This window comes from Chanos chanos, chromosome 13 (assembly GCF_902362185.1).
Source record: "Chanos chanos chromosome 13, fChaCha1.1, whole genome shotgun sequence".
In the NCBI taxonomy this organism is placed as follows: Eukaryota; Metazoa; Chordata; class Actinopteri; order Gonorynchiformes; family Chanidae; genus Chanos; species Chanos chanos.
Genome location: NC_044507.1, coordinates 7,520,980 through 7,535,303, shown reverse-complemented (window position 1 = coordinate 7,535,303; position 14,324 = coordinate 7,520,980). Strand labels below are relative to the sequence as shown.

Below are 14,324 nucleotides of genomic sequence, written 5' to 3'. Positions count from 1 at the left end.
CTCTCTCTCTGTCTCTCTCTCTCTCCCCTCTGTGTCTCCTTGATTTGGTGCTTGGCACCACGGCAGCACTCCCCTACCTCTTCACGCTCTTCCAACTCACCTGACGTGTAACCGACCAGTCACACCAGTCCAACTTGGAGAGGATGCATATGGACACCTAGCAATTTTTCCTCTCCTGTTTCTGCCTGAGCAAAGTGCTCAAGTGACACACGTTTGCTGAGAGGAAAAAGAAAAGGGGAGCAAGAGCGAGATGCCTTTCGGGGGCTTTGCGGGACTGAAGGAGCGAGTGTTGAAGCCAGGGAAGGAGGAGGTGAAGAATTCTGTGGGAGACTCTCTGGGGAACCTGCAGAAGTGAGTTTGGGGCTATTTATGTCAGAGGAGAGGAAAGAGGAAAGCTGAAAGCTTACAGAGGTTTTCTCCCATGATTCATACATTATATCTTGTGTAGTGGCATTGTATTTATATTATTAATACTTATATGTAGTTTACGTTTTGCGTGAAGATATTTCAACATCACACAAACCATTAGCTTTCCACACGCAGGTAAATCTGGTTTCTAAATTTGAACATGACAGTTAGTAGATTAAATGGATGACTCTATATGAAATACTTACAACAACAGTTTTGTTCAATGTTTGAATGGTATTTATGTCAGGATATATCTTATATTACATGATACCATATTATGCACAGTTGCTTTCTGCACCTCAGGGCTCAGAGAAAAATATCTGAGATGTAATTCAAACTGCATGTCACTTTCAAATTAAATTATGTCTTTAATCCAGTGTTTTTTGAGTAGTCTTTAAAAAACTAAATTACATTGTATTGGAATAGATTAAGTATCCTAAGATTACAGCTTTCATTTCTGAGAACTGATGGGAACAGCTAGAATATTGTTTGTGTTGTATAATGTGTCGTTACTGAATTAAAATAGTTATCATAAAATATATTTATAACACAATGTACAAAACATCACAACATATCACCCATAAATGAGATTTCAAGCAAGTATTCTTACTATTAAATTAAAACACAGGGAACAAGCATCTGATGTAATCAAACATTTTATGCTGGGATATTGATACATATTTCATATCTGATACATATTTTACAAGAGTGTGACAAACGTGTAGATTGTAGCTGATGGAGATAGCTTATTTAAATATATATATATATATATATATATATATATATATATATATATATACATAAATCTGACAGCGAGATATTTGAGATAAACTAAACAATTTCCTGTGTCTGTGTAATGCGTTGTAGGCTTTAGTGTGTGAAGAGCTCATTCTACTAGCTACAGCACCAAAATCTCTCATAAAAAGATATCTGAAAAAAGCACCAGTCTTGTCATAATTTATAATAAACACAAGTGCTGAGGGGCATTTTGCTCAATTTAAAAATGAACAAAAATGTAGTGGGAGGAGAATTATATGTGCGGTTAATGAGATTTTATGATGTATACATATGCATATTTATCCTTTGTCCATGCTAAAATGCATAAACAAAATAAACCATAAATGACTAGAACAGCGACAGAAATTTATGCTTGAAATAAAAAAAAATAAAATTCTGAAATGATGTCTTCAGCTAGGGAGGGAAGGTAGAAATTACATAAGCTTTTCTTCTGGGAAACCCGATTCATTTCCCAAGGGTAATTCACAATGTTTGGCCACGTAATGCATTATTTAGACAGACATAAATTATTGACTTCTTCATTCAGACTTAATGTAATGCTTTTCATTTATCATATACTTTGACAAGTGTTTCATAAGTTTGTGTTAAAGTGCAAATTATATCAATCACAAGGCAGTCATCAAAAGAACTTGACAGATTTACACACAGATTACAAAGATGTCTCGACAGACAGAACGCTTTTCAGTTCCTCGAACATGGCTTCATACCTGTTTGCATTGCTTTCTCACAAAGCACCGTGTTCATTTTGAACATTTTTCTTGACCCTGACTGTCTCTGTCTGGAACTTTGCTCAGTCTATTAGCTTACGTCTCTGCAGTCTTTATATTTGGGTGCTTGTGCGCTTGTCTCAGAATTAAATTCATACAACACAAAGAGAGAGAGAGAGAGACAGAGAGAGCGAGAGAGAGAGAGAGAGAGAGACAGAGAGAGAGAGAGAGAGAGAGAGAGAGAGAGAGAGAGAGAGAGAGAGAGAGAGAGATGTATACTGCATTACTCAATGTCTTTTATGGAAATATGTCATACCAAGTCATTGATATGTCAGGAGAATAGAGTTGAAACTTCACTCTAGAGCCCCATGGATCAATGAGAGCAATATTTCAGATGCTATAACAATGACAAGTTCTGTTGAATTCTGAAAGACCACAAGCCAAGTTGAATCCACTACAAGTTTACAGGTAATAGTCAAATTTTGCCTGAATCTATAACCGCAGCCTCAAGGTGGATCATATTCATTCCCAGGACTCGTATATCATAGTTTGTATCTTACATGTCATGAATTATTATACATTTTATGAATGAGTTGCAATATACAGCCGTGGTTGCTATGTATTTAAACCACCAGTAATTAAAAATATGGAAAAAACCATAGGCATGATCTAAAAATGTTCTTTGTTTTGGGTTTTAGCATCTTATTTCAGATGTGTCAGTGCCTCATTAACTTCTAAATATGCAATAACCTCCAAATGATCTAGCTATTTGAGGAGATGAAAATATGATATTTTAAATGCACAGTTTTTGCCATCGCTGTATGAAAGGATGTTTGGTTATGTCAACTGTTTCTCTCTCCGATGGTGATAAGCTTTTCCTCTGGCATTTACAGTGAAATATATTGTCTGTGTTTTAATCTGTGCTGAAAGAGAGCTCAGACAAAGAAAGGAGTAGCCTGAGTGTTTTTATGGATGTCGCTGTGTAACGGTGAAGCTTTTTGTCCTTCTTTCACTCTAAATCATTCAACTCATTCAGAAAACGTTCATCTCACAGACATGAAAGGATCATTGAGAGATTGGACTTCTTTTAATGTTTCAGACTGCATTATATATATATATATATTTTTTAATACGAGAGGCCTTTTTCGTTACTGAAGGTTTGGTTTTTTGTCGACTTCGGCGTCCACTGAAAGCTTTCGGTGACACAGTACATCTCTTCTGAATGCAAAGAACATGTCTTTGAGGATTCTTATCTCCACACGCACTTGCAAAAGTTCAAAGAATCACACAGCAGACCCAACTTTTCAGTACAAACAAATGAGCAATGCGAACGTCTGGTCAGTGAAAGATGGAGAGATGGACATTTATTGATGAAACAGATGTGGGGTTTAGAGGAATAGAGGCGAAAAGAAAATAACAGACGGAACAGTGACCTTTTCCATAACCACATACTGATCAACCCTGCTCTGGCCTCAATGAAAAAAAGACCATGACAGCCTGTCAGAATTGTCTCTGTCTGTTCAGTGAAAGCGGACAATATGGGAAGAAAAACACCCCCTTTCAAAGACAGAGACATGTGCTAATCACTGACTATACACATCATTATACACAATAAAGTATGCACACACACACTCACAAACACACACACACAAACACAAATACTACACTTTTAAAGTGAGTGTTCTATTTTGGACTCACTATTTCTATAGCTTTTTTTTTGAGTTTAAGATATATGACTCCACGATATATAATTCCAAAATCAAGTTATTCACAAACAGGTGATTCCTAAGGTCAAGGACGTCTCAAACACAGCTTTCCCTGCTCTGTAGGAAAATCGATGGAACAAACGTGGATGAGCCAGACCACATAGAGCTGACAGAGGATGGGAGGCCGGTGACCGCGCCGAATCGCAGCGCCCCCCTGCTGGATTGTGGCTGCTTCGGCCTGCCCAAGCGTTACATCATCGCCATTCTCAGCGGCCTCGGCTTCTGCATCTCATTCGGCATCCGCTGCAACCTGGGCGTGGCCATCGTGGAGATGGTCAATAACAACACGGTCTACATCAACGGCACGCCCGTCATCCAGGTGAGGTGGAGTCAGCAGCTTATTTTCTAGTTGTGTCTGTGTGTCGTGATCAGATCCTTGTCCTGAAAATTGTCATTTGGTGTCTTCACAACTGCTTTCCAAATGTTTATTTGTAATTCCGTGTACACATTATTTCAGTTTCGTAATGTTGGACGAATTTAGATCAAACGCTTACTAAGAGAAACTATCGATCACAAGCACAACTTTGCATTTGACATGGATTTTCATATGATATTTTGTGGACACTACATTTCTCTCAATGGTCCTCTCATAACATTGCTATCAGTTAAAGAAATGGTGCTTTAGATTAATTTGGCTTCTTCATGTTGTGTAAAAGGCTAAAGTAATTAGCCTGTACAGTTTAACATTTGAGGTGATCCACTGAGGGAAAAACGAGCATTTGATTTACAACAATGAATGAACAGGTTATCTCATCAGTGACTTTTTCTGCAATTTCCTGTCATTTCCTGAGATTTGGAAAGGGAAAGTGTGAAAGTGTGACTTAAATAAACCCAGACACACACATGCACACACACACCATACATCATGCATCACCCATCACCTGTCACACATGACACAAACTGGACATCTGACCTTTGTGATGGCACCATGAAAATAAATTGAAATTTTGATTTAAGCTTCTATCTCTACATCTGAGGGTTATGCTAGATATCCTGGCATTGTTTCTCAGGTAGCTGAATAACATTAAAACCATAATAAGTCAAAACTCTCCGTAAGGAGAAGATACAGAAGCATTCCTGCTGAATAGTCTTGACTTTCAGCTTAATGTTATCTTAATGTTGTCTCAATGTTATCTTAATGTTGTCTGGGCTAATGCAGTGTGTTTTAACGTCTGTGTCACATGCCCTCCAGCCTGCTCAGTTCAACTGGGACCCAGAGACAGTGGGTTTGATACATGGCTCCTTCTTTTGGGGATACATCGTCACTCAGATCCCTGGAGGTTTCATCTCTAACAAGTTGGCTGCTAACAGGTAAGATTCCCAGTGGACAGCATTGCTCTGAAAGAGCTAAGCATAGCCGAAGAAGCCCTGAGTGTCTGTGTGCAGCTCTCTGTGTGGGATGATGTGTGTTTTTGAGTGTTTTGTGTATTGTCACTTAGTTTAGGCATCAGATTAATAATGAATCTGAGCCCATCCGTCATTTCTATTGCAGTTAGTTTAGATGACCAGAATCTTTTTCCACTGGACAGACTTAGAGATTTACACTGATTTCAACTTTTTTCCTAGAATTCATAGAATTATGCTCAAGGCTCAAAATATCTCTGTAAATATCACAAGCATTGCATTTACATACAGAATGCATTTACGTGTACACTGTTTCAACGGAGAGGCAGTTTCAGTACAAATTCATGTCTGAGGGCACTGTCATTTGCAAATCAACTTTCAGAGGCTTTTTGTTTTAGGGTATTTTGCATTGTTTGCTCATATGGCTCATTGTAAATAATATTAGTTAGTATCAGAAACAGAATACGTCATAAATAATACGTCATATATAATCACATACAGCATTATGTTATTGCAATATATCATATATTCAAATATATCTAGTAGCGTATTTCAAAGACTTTCATATTCAGTTTCAGTTCAGCTCAGTTCAGTTCTGGGGTCTCCAGAGTCTGTTCTTTACCCAGTGTCTGTGTTGAGTGGTTCGTCCTGACCACCAGGACACAGTGCCGCACTGGACGTTAAGGGTTAAAGTAGCGTAGGTGTGTTGATGAGAGATGCGATAGGAGGCATGTAATAAAAACCTCACAGGAAAAGACGAGGCCAGGCTGACAGAGTTAATAATGAAAGATCTTGCCTCTGATTTCTCCCTGAAACACCACCCTCTGGAATATTACAAGTGTCACTTACACAGTGTTTTGGAAAAAAAAAAAGAGGAGGGGGGGGGGGGGGAAGTGGTGGGTGTCGTGGTGATAATGCGTGACTGAACATATTAAAATGAGTCCTTGATAAATCCCTTAAAATAAACCAGTCTATAGCCACTCTACTACACCGTGATCTTGTCATTTATAATTCACTCATCATTACAAATACCTGAGAGTCTATTATTGATAACTACAAAAAAAAAATCATATCATATCATATCATATTGTTTTCTTACATGTCATTTTTTGTGTCACGGCCTGTTATGCATTATGTTTTGATAACTAAAAAAAGAATTCACATATCTATAGAACTGTTTTCTGAAACGTCATGTTTTATCATTACTTGTTAAACAATTGGTAAAGGAAAACGTAATGGTAAACACAACCTTCCCACAGCATGTACAGTGGCATACTCCAGGTGTCACTAAATCTCCACGTGTTTTAACTTTGTCTTTACGTCCCAAGTGTACGTCTCTTAGTTCGCGACTCGTGTGTTGAGACAAGATATGATTAGTGTACGCTTGTGAAATTTTCAGTCTTAAACCGAGGTCACAACGTTTTCTTTCCTTGTAACAGTGGCTAGGTCAGTAGTATTAAAACATTTCATATTTGCATACATTTGCTTAATTCCGTTTTTACAAAGCACATACATTATTTGCTTTAATCCCTCTCTTCAACACCAATGTTAAATCCTATTTGTCATCCAAGCGGCAATGCATCTGACTCTGTGTTGACTGACTGCATCTTAGGGTGTTTGGTGCGGCCATTTTCTTGACATCTGTACTGAATATGTTCATTCCGTCGGCGGCAAGAGTCCACTACGGCTGCGTTATGTTTGTGCGCATCCTGCAGGGACTGGTGGAGGTGAGTTCTGCTGGACAGCACTTGCATCTTAAACAGATATCCACTTGCGGGATCATGTTAGGCCCTCTGGTATAAAACATGTATGAAAACTATTAATTAGACATTAAAGAGTAGTGCATCTTTGTAGCCTTGTTAAATCTTCATTCGCGAGCCCTGCTATCAAATCTTTAGCTGCGTATTATAAATATACAGCAAAGCCTTGGGCCTCTCTTCGTTTAGTTGATTTATATATGAATTTTCAGTCTTTTGCTATCATGGCTATTCTTTTAATATTCCCTTTTATGTAAAATATATAGACCACAAAACCTTGTTGAATTAGTTAAAGAATTTCCCTGTTGTGGTCATCTTTACATAGATGTTCTCCCTACATGCAGAAAATACAACACCAAACAGACTGTATGTGTATTATACATGTAATGATTCAACATAAACAAATAAGGCAAATCAAAGTTAAATCAAACTCAGATATCCTAACTATATAATTATCAATCTTAAGCTAACCAAGGCCTCAGAGTGGCCTCTAGACCAGCCACCAGTCTCATTCCAGAGCCATTTTAGCCCTGTCCTGGACAAATCAGGCAAAACCAGTCTGAAAAAGAGGACAGTTTAAAACTGGCCAACTAATCTGAGAGTCTGAAGATTTGTTCCTCATGACGGAAGTGTCTGGAGCAAGTGAAGGGTGTCGTCATTGCTGTCACCTGTGAGTGCGATTGTTGTGTCCGTGTGTGTGTTTTGTCTTAGGGTGTCACCTATCCAGCTTGTCATGGGATGTGGAGCAAATGGGCCCCACCTCTGGAGAGAAGCCGTCTGGCCACCACCTCTTTCTGTGGTGAGCATCACCGTAACTCTAAAAAAAAAAAAACACACACACACAAAAAAACAAATAAACAAAAAAAAGAGGCTCAAACAACAGAGTAATTTTAACTGGATTCCAGTTTTACATGTCCTAATGTATTCAAGAAATAGACAATTACTCAAAGTGAATAAATGATATGTTTTTGGATGTGTCCGAAAATGCCCAAAACAAATATGTCTCATTTTATGTCACCGGTCGCCTCATCTCTGTATGTGTAACATACTGAGGTTATTAAGAATCACAGTTCCAAGAGCGGAATTGAAACCAGAGAATAACACATGAGTGGCACACAAAAAGCAGCCCCTCAGACCTCTGTCCAGCCGTGGTGTCAAGGGCTAAAGCCAGGTGGGAGGGGTGGGGGGGGGCCATGGTGAAACGGGGAGGATTGTTGGGCTTTGCAGATGTGTTTGGACTCATTATCGCCAAAATGCATTGAAACAGCCATCTTCCGCGATAAACTGGTGCCATGACAACCCGTGCGTCAAAAACGCTCTTGACATCTCCTCTGAATGGAGACGGCCAGCACGTGGCTTCACCGCCTGTATCTGAAGGAGACTTTCTCCCATTGACACAAATGAAGTAGCGTACTCTCCCTCTTCTGTCTGAAAGCACACTCATGGGTCCTGCTTTTCGCTTGGACCAGAAGTGTTTACGCGTGCACCAAATAATGAAACACACATTAAAATCCCTTTTCATTAAAATCCAATTTCCCCACAGCTGCCAGCCTATGCCACATGCGGTGCCCGTGGCTTGTTTTACTGCAGACTGGGTTTTGGTGATGTTTTGACACTCCCCTTTTATACAGCTAGTCTGAAAGTTACATTAAGTGTTTTAAATGTGTTTGATGCTGGTAATTATAATATTTTGAAGGTACTGAGGGATTTTCAGTTCTTTTTTTTATATAAACCACTTTAGTATTTTATGGAGGACTGGTTAAAAAGATCACTGCTACACCAATAATGTTTGCATTTGACCACACATATATGTTTCCATACACTGTCCATATTCATTGTGTGGGGCATTTAAAGTGTGGCCCTTTACTTTGCTGTATAGTTTTGTTTTGACCAAACATTGTTCCTGATTGGCTAGGGATTGACAAAATTATTCAGAAATCCATCCTCATTAAGGGGAGAGTGTGAAATTCTGAGCACTGGATCAATAGCTCTATCAAAGTGTAAACTTGACCATTCAAACAACAGAAAAACCTAAAGCAGGCATTACATTAAAACTGAATATTGAAAAAAATTAATATAAATACTTATAACCTGTGTAACGAGTATAATCCACTGTCTATTCTGTGGCTCTACCTAATTCACAAATCTCTTGCAAAACCCTAGCCACTGTGAATAATTGTGGGGGAGGTCTAATTATAAACCCTTTTAATGAATCTCGTCTAGCTCTTGTGACACACTGTCTCCCATGATGCTTCATGGCCTGTGTTATGCTTCACAGGATCCTATGCAGGTGCCGTCATTGCCATGCCACTGGCAGGGATCCTGGTACAGTACGTGGGCTGGCCCTCTGTCTTCTACATATATGGTAATATACAGCATGTTCTGCAGATTTGTGTTCCACTTGGTCCATTTCAGAAAACTTTCACTCGTGTTTTGTGTGTTTGCATGAATCCTTGATCCTTTCATTGAACCACGTATTGATGTCACGCTTGTAGAGAGAGGCTGGATGCATGTGCAGGTCGGTGGAGGCTTTATTAGCAATAGACATACCAAAAGAGTTTCAAACCTACAGAGAGTTGGGCTCAAAAGGTAAAGCAGGCAAGTAAATCAACGTGACGTGGGGCAAACTCCAAGCAAAGCCATTGGGAAAACCAAGGAGTATTTATACAAAACTAAACAGGGCTGAACTATAGACAGGTGGAACGGATGATTAAACTAACAAGGTTAAACAAGGCTGAACTCAGGAATCAGGAAGTGAACACAAACCGACCAATAGAAGGAGGGAAACGAGAGGGGCAGGGCGTGGAATGGGAGGAACAGGGAAACGAGAGGAGCATGGCGTGAGAGTTGATAATCTAAAAAGCAGATTTTTGAAGTCTGCTCTTCCTTTGGTTCACAGATTTTTACAGTATGTGTATGCAAATTTAGCTTAAGTTCTGAAACAGAGTTAAGGGAAAAAAAAAACACATCAATTGACTTGACACGCTCATCATATTAAAATCAAGCATATTATCCATTAGAGATGATGAATGTCGTCACATCTCTGAGTCAGAGTCTGAGTCATAAGAAGCTGACGGAGATCTGAAGCTCTTCATAGGCCCAATGAGATTTCATCTGCGTGTGCTGACGTGCTATTATGTCTCTCTTACTACTGTATAAAAACATGCTCAAAGTTTGAAAAGTTTAATGACTGGCTTGACATGCAAACTACAAGGCTGTCTTTTTGCCACACTCTAGACTTTTGTTCAGTGTTTTAATTTTCCCAATTAAATCATATTAAAATCTCCAGCCAAGTCTATCCTCTCTAAAGGGAATTCAGTCACGTTTTACTTCACCTTATTGACCTCCTTTACCTTTTCTTTTATTGACATAAGTAAGCACACACTTGTGTTGTTGTACTCCAAAGATGTCATGTTAGAAGTTGGATATTTGCTGGTTCCCATGTGAAACATAAATAAGCTTCAATATCTGTATCTTTTGTGACAATGTAAAACTTCCCCCAAATAGGTTCCCACATTACTTTCTATCACATTTTATCATTTAAGTACTTGGCACACCTTATATTTACAAATTATTCACTTTTAAGATTAGAGAAGTTGGATTGTCGATTACAGTGTTGAGTATGATAAAAATCAACCACCTGGCTGTGAAATAAACTGATAAAGGCAATTAACTTAACTTAACTAAAGTTTTAGAAGGACCATTATAAGATAAGATTGTTGATTGATAATGTTAATTTAACTGTTTTATCTCTGCATTTCCTGTGTCCTCAGGTGTCTTTGGGATTATATGGTACACATTCTGGCTCTTATTGGCCTATGAGAGTCCAGCTATTCACCCTACCATTACAGAGGAGGAAAGGATCTACATAGAGACCACTATTGGCGAAGGTGTCAATTTAATGAGTGCTACGGAGGTAGAGTACCCAGAATTCTATTCTGTCAACAGTATACAAGGACCAATACCTATGGAAGTTTCAGTAAATGAGTTTTTAAAATCCCACATGAGGCTCTCTTTGAAGTGTGTGTAATAATGGTCTGACCTTTAGAAACATTAAACCTCAAGATAAAGACCTCGAAACCTTTAGAGTATGTTTGGTTGATAAAAAAAAAATTAAAATGCCTTTTCATTTTGCCTCCAATACAAGTGGGTGTTCAGTGTTCCTGTGTTGTGCACCATCTGAACGTGAAAACTCATGTCACAGCCAACCTGATCTCATGGACAAGATATGCAATAGCCATGTATCTTTGTTCAACGCACAAGTCATGACATTTTCATTTCATTCTTGTGTGACTTGTCACAAAAATGGTTGTCTGAAAGGTTACAAATTTACTTTCCCTTCCTTTAACTAACATTCAAACCTAACACATTCGAGCAAACCAGGTGACATCTGTAAGATTGTCTACATCCTCCATTGGATATGACCTCAGAAATTGACATTTGTCAATATGTCAGTGGTTCCAGATAGCCAGTTTGGGTAGGCAGGTCAGACTTGACAATGCTGTAGTCCGTCTTACTAAAATGATCCATTGCAGCTTAAAAGTGAATTTCAGGCAGTCTCGGTTTTGGATAATATCAAGAAACGCTTACATACTCCCTTCCTCATGCTCATCTCTCTCCAGAAATTCAAAACTCCATGGCGACGTTTTTTCACATCCATGCCTGTCTATGCCATTATTGTGGCCAACTTCTGCCGCAGCTGGACCTTCTACCTGCTGCTCATCAGCCAACCTGCTTACTTTGAGGAGGTCTTTGGATTTCCAATCAGCAAGGTGGGCTGCAGAGTTTCACTGCCCTTTGGGTATCTATATAGATGAGAAACTTCTGATCTTACTCTGAAACATCCTGTAAATTTATAGAACAGTTACTCCTCTGTCTCTCGTCTGAGGAACCTAATTGATTCATTGTTGCAAAATGAACAGAATCTTTCTAAGTCTGCCATTATGCTGGATATTAATGTGAACTTTGTAAATAAATTCAGCATCTTAGAACATATCATAATAAATTTCATAATGTCTTGTTGTACATTTGCTCAAAAACTGAACAGTAAATCTCCAGCGATTTAATTAATGGAATATCTTTGACCTGGTGGAACTGTGGATGTATGTTTCCACTATCAGGTGGGTATCTTGTCAGCTGTGCCACACATGGTGATGACAATAGTTGTGCCTATTGGTGGACAGCTGGCCGACTTCCTGCGTAGCCGTAAGATCCTGTCCACAACAGCTGTCCGAAAGATTATGAACTGTGGAGGTGAGTTGAGCAGACAGATCTGAATCCAAACTAGACTGTAGCCAAGGCAGTACTTGTTTGTATGGAGCAGAGCAGTATCTTCAAACATGCTGTATCTCTATACATATCCACAAATCTCTTATTTAACCAAAATATTAACTAATATTGGTTAGTCATCTGGATAGGTCCAATCCTACTGATGATGTGGAATACTCTAGGGATAAACAGATTTGGGTAAGGTTATTGTTGTTCGTTTTGCTGAGAGGTTGGGAGAAAAGAAATGAGACAAAAGTTGGAAACAGACAGGCTAATGACATGTAACACATGCCCTTACACTCTTAGTGAAGTGTTTTGACATCCCGACAAACTTTGAGCTGGTTAATTAAAACTTCCTGAGGACCCATGGCTTGTTGACAGTGCTGGTCAGTGAAATTCTTTTGTGTGTATGTGCAGGTTTTGGTATGGAGGCCACTCTTCTGCTGGTAGTGGGTTTCTCACACACACGTGGTGTGGCTATCTCGTTCTTGGTACTAGCTGTTGGTTTCAGCGGATTTGCCATCTCAGGTAAAACACGTAGTGGGATAGATTTCAATCAGGTATGCTTGATCAGTGGAGCCCTGCTGGTGCTGTGTGGAGTTCATTGTGATATCAAATTTTCACAGTTTTTTTTTATTGGATTCAAATTTGATTGATCTGCTGGGACAAACCATCTAAGTGATGTTTACCATCCAATAAAAAAAAAAACTTGGCTGTAACCTCCAGAGACATGACTATTATAATTAAAAAGTGAAAGTACAACATGTGTTTATGTCATCAAGTTGTGATGTTTGAGGAAGAACTAATAAAAACAGCATTTTGATGCAATGGCCAAAGATTAAATGTTTAACCACCTCTAAAAGTCACTAAATTTACCACTAAATGCTCAGATGATTTGAATGAGTCATACTCTTTATTTGTAGTTCTTGGCATCTCAGACTTTGCCTGTCATCTATTCACATCAGGTTTCAATGTCAACCATCTGGACATCGCCCCTCGCTATGCCAGCATCTTGATGGGCATCTCCAATGGGGTGGGAACCCTGTCTGGTATGGTCTGTCCCCTCATTGTCGGTGCCCTGACCAAACATAAGGTACACTCATATCTACTTGCCAAGCATATGTGTGTGTGTGTGTGTGTGTGTGTGTGTGTGTGTGATTACAGAATACCACAAGATCCTTAATCCGGACAAACCTTCAAGTTCACGAGGAATGTTGTATGTTTGTTTTGGCACCTTGTTGCACACATTTCCAGGATGGTTTCCAGTTGTTTTGAGGGCAACAGTTAACAGTTAATAACAGAGACCTCAACAGTACCAAGCGCTGTTGGTTTAACAGTTATGCCAACTCAAGTTCATTTGTAAACGTTTGTCCGACCCCCCTGCAGACCCGTTTGGAGTGGCAGAACGTTTTTGTCATTGCTGCCATGGTGCACTACACCGGGGTGATTTTCTACGCTATTTTCGCCTCTGGAGAGAAGCAGGACTGGGCTGATCCGGAGAACACCAGTGATGAGAAGTGTGGGATCATCGGTCAGGATGAGCTGGCCGACGAGACGGAACCTAGCAGCGACAGTGCCCTGGCTGTCAGGAAGAAAACGTATGGAACCACCACGGAGAGCTCGATTGGCCATAAACAAGGCTGGAAGAAGGCGAGAGGCACAACTGTGCAGGAAGATGACGACCAGGGGTCGTACCATTACGAAAATGGAAATTTTCAAGACCAATACCAATGACAGTTCGCTCATGGAGAGCCCACAACTCAACTCTCACTCAGGTGGTTCGGCCCAAAGGTTCAAAGGCCTGACTCACCAGAGTAACTGTCAAAATAATCCACCACAGAGCTCAAACATTAACCCACGTGACATTTGACTGTGCATTATTTCAAAAGGTCTTTGAAGAGGTTGCTTTTTTGCAAAGTATAGATTTTTTTTGCTGTTGATTCTACCCTTCCTCTTGATTGTTATATATTTTCATTTGTAAGGTGAAATTTACACCTAGGCTGATTTACTTTATTTGGTGATGGAGATACTGCTTGAGATGTCCTCGTCTTACATTGTTAGCGAGTGCCGAGGTCTGATGATTATAAATAAAATACAATGTCTACATTTGCAGCAAATTAGTCAGTATTAAATTACTGAGAGTGTGTACAGTGTGTGAGACAATTTGAGAACCTGCTTGTCTTTGTACGCTCTCAGCATTAACAGTGGCAAATTTGCTGTGTATGAGAGGGACAAATTCACACAGAAATTTTACAAGATCTGATGAGTAATCGTTT

At 39.4% G+C, this 14,324-nt stretch overlaps 1 protein-coding gene across 1 annotated transcript; it reads left to right on the top strand.

Annotated features, from left to right (window-relative positions):
* Positions 1-250: 250 nt before the first annotated feature.
* slc17a8 (solute carrier family 17 member 8) lies at positions 251-13,782 on the top strand. Its single transcript, XM_030790375.1, has 12 exons — positions 251-351; positions 3,743-3,998; positions 4,872-4,990; positions 6,636-6,750; positions 7,492-7,579; positions 9,059-9,145; positions 10,554-10,696; positions 11,403-11,552; positions 11,901-12,033; positions 12,466-12,576; positions 13,014-13,141; positions 13,435-13,782. Exons 1-12 carry the CDS (start codon positions 251-253, stop codon positions 13,780-13,782), a joined length of 1,779 nt encoding a protein of 592 aa, XP_030646235.1.
* The last annotated feature ends 542 nt before the right edge of the window (positions 13,783-14,324 follow it).

Bases quoted from the DNA above. Each gene is read 5' to 3' on its own strand.
- slc17a8 (XM_030790375.1), top strand. From the start codon at position 251: ATGCCTTTCGGGGGCTTTGCGGGACTGAAGGAGCGAGTGTTGAAGCCA. The intron at 4,991-6,635 runs GTAAGATTCCCA...ACTGCATCTTAG, and splicing joins AACAAGTTGGCTGCTAACAG to GGTGTTTGGTGCGGCCATTT. The intron at 12,034-12,465 runs GTGAGTTGAGCA...GTGTATGTGCAG, and splicing joins AAAGATTATGAACTGTGGAG to GTTTTGGTATGGAGGCCACT.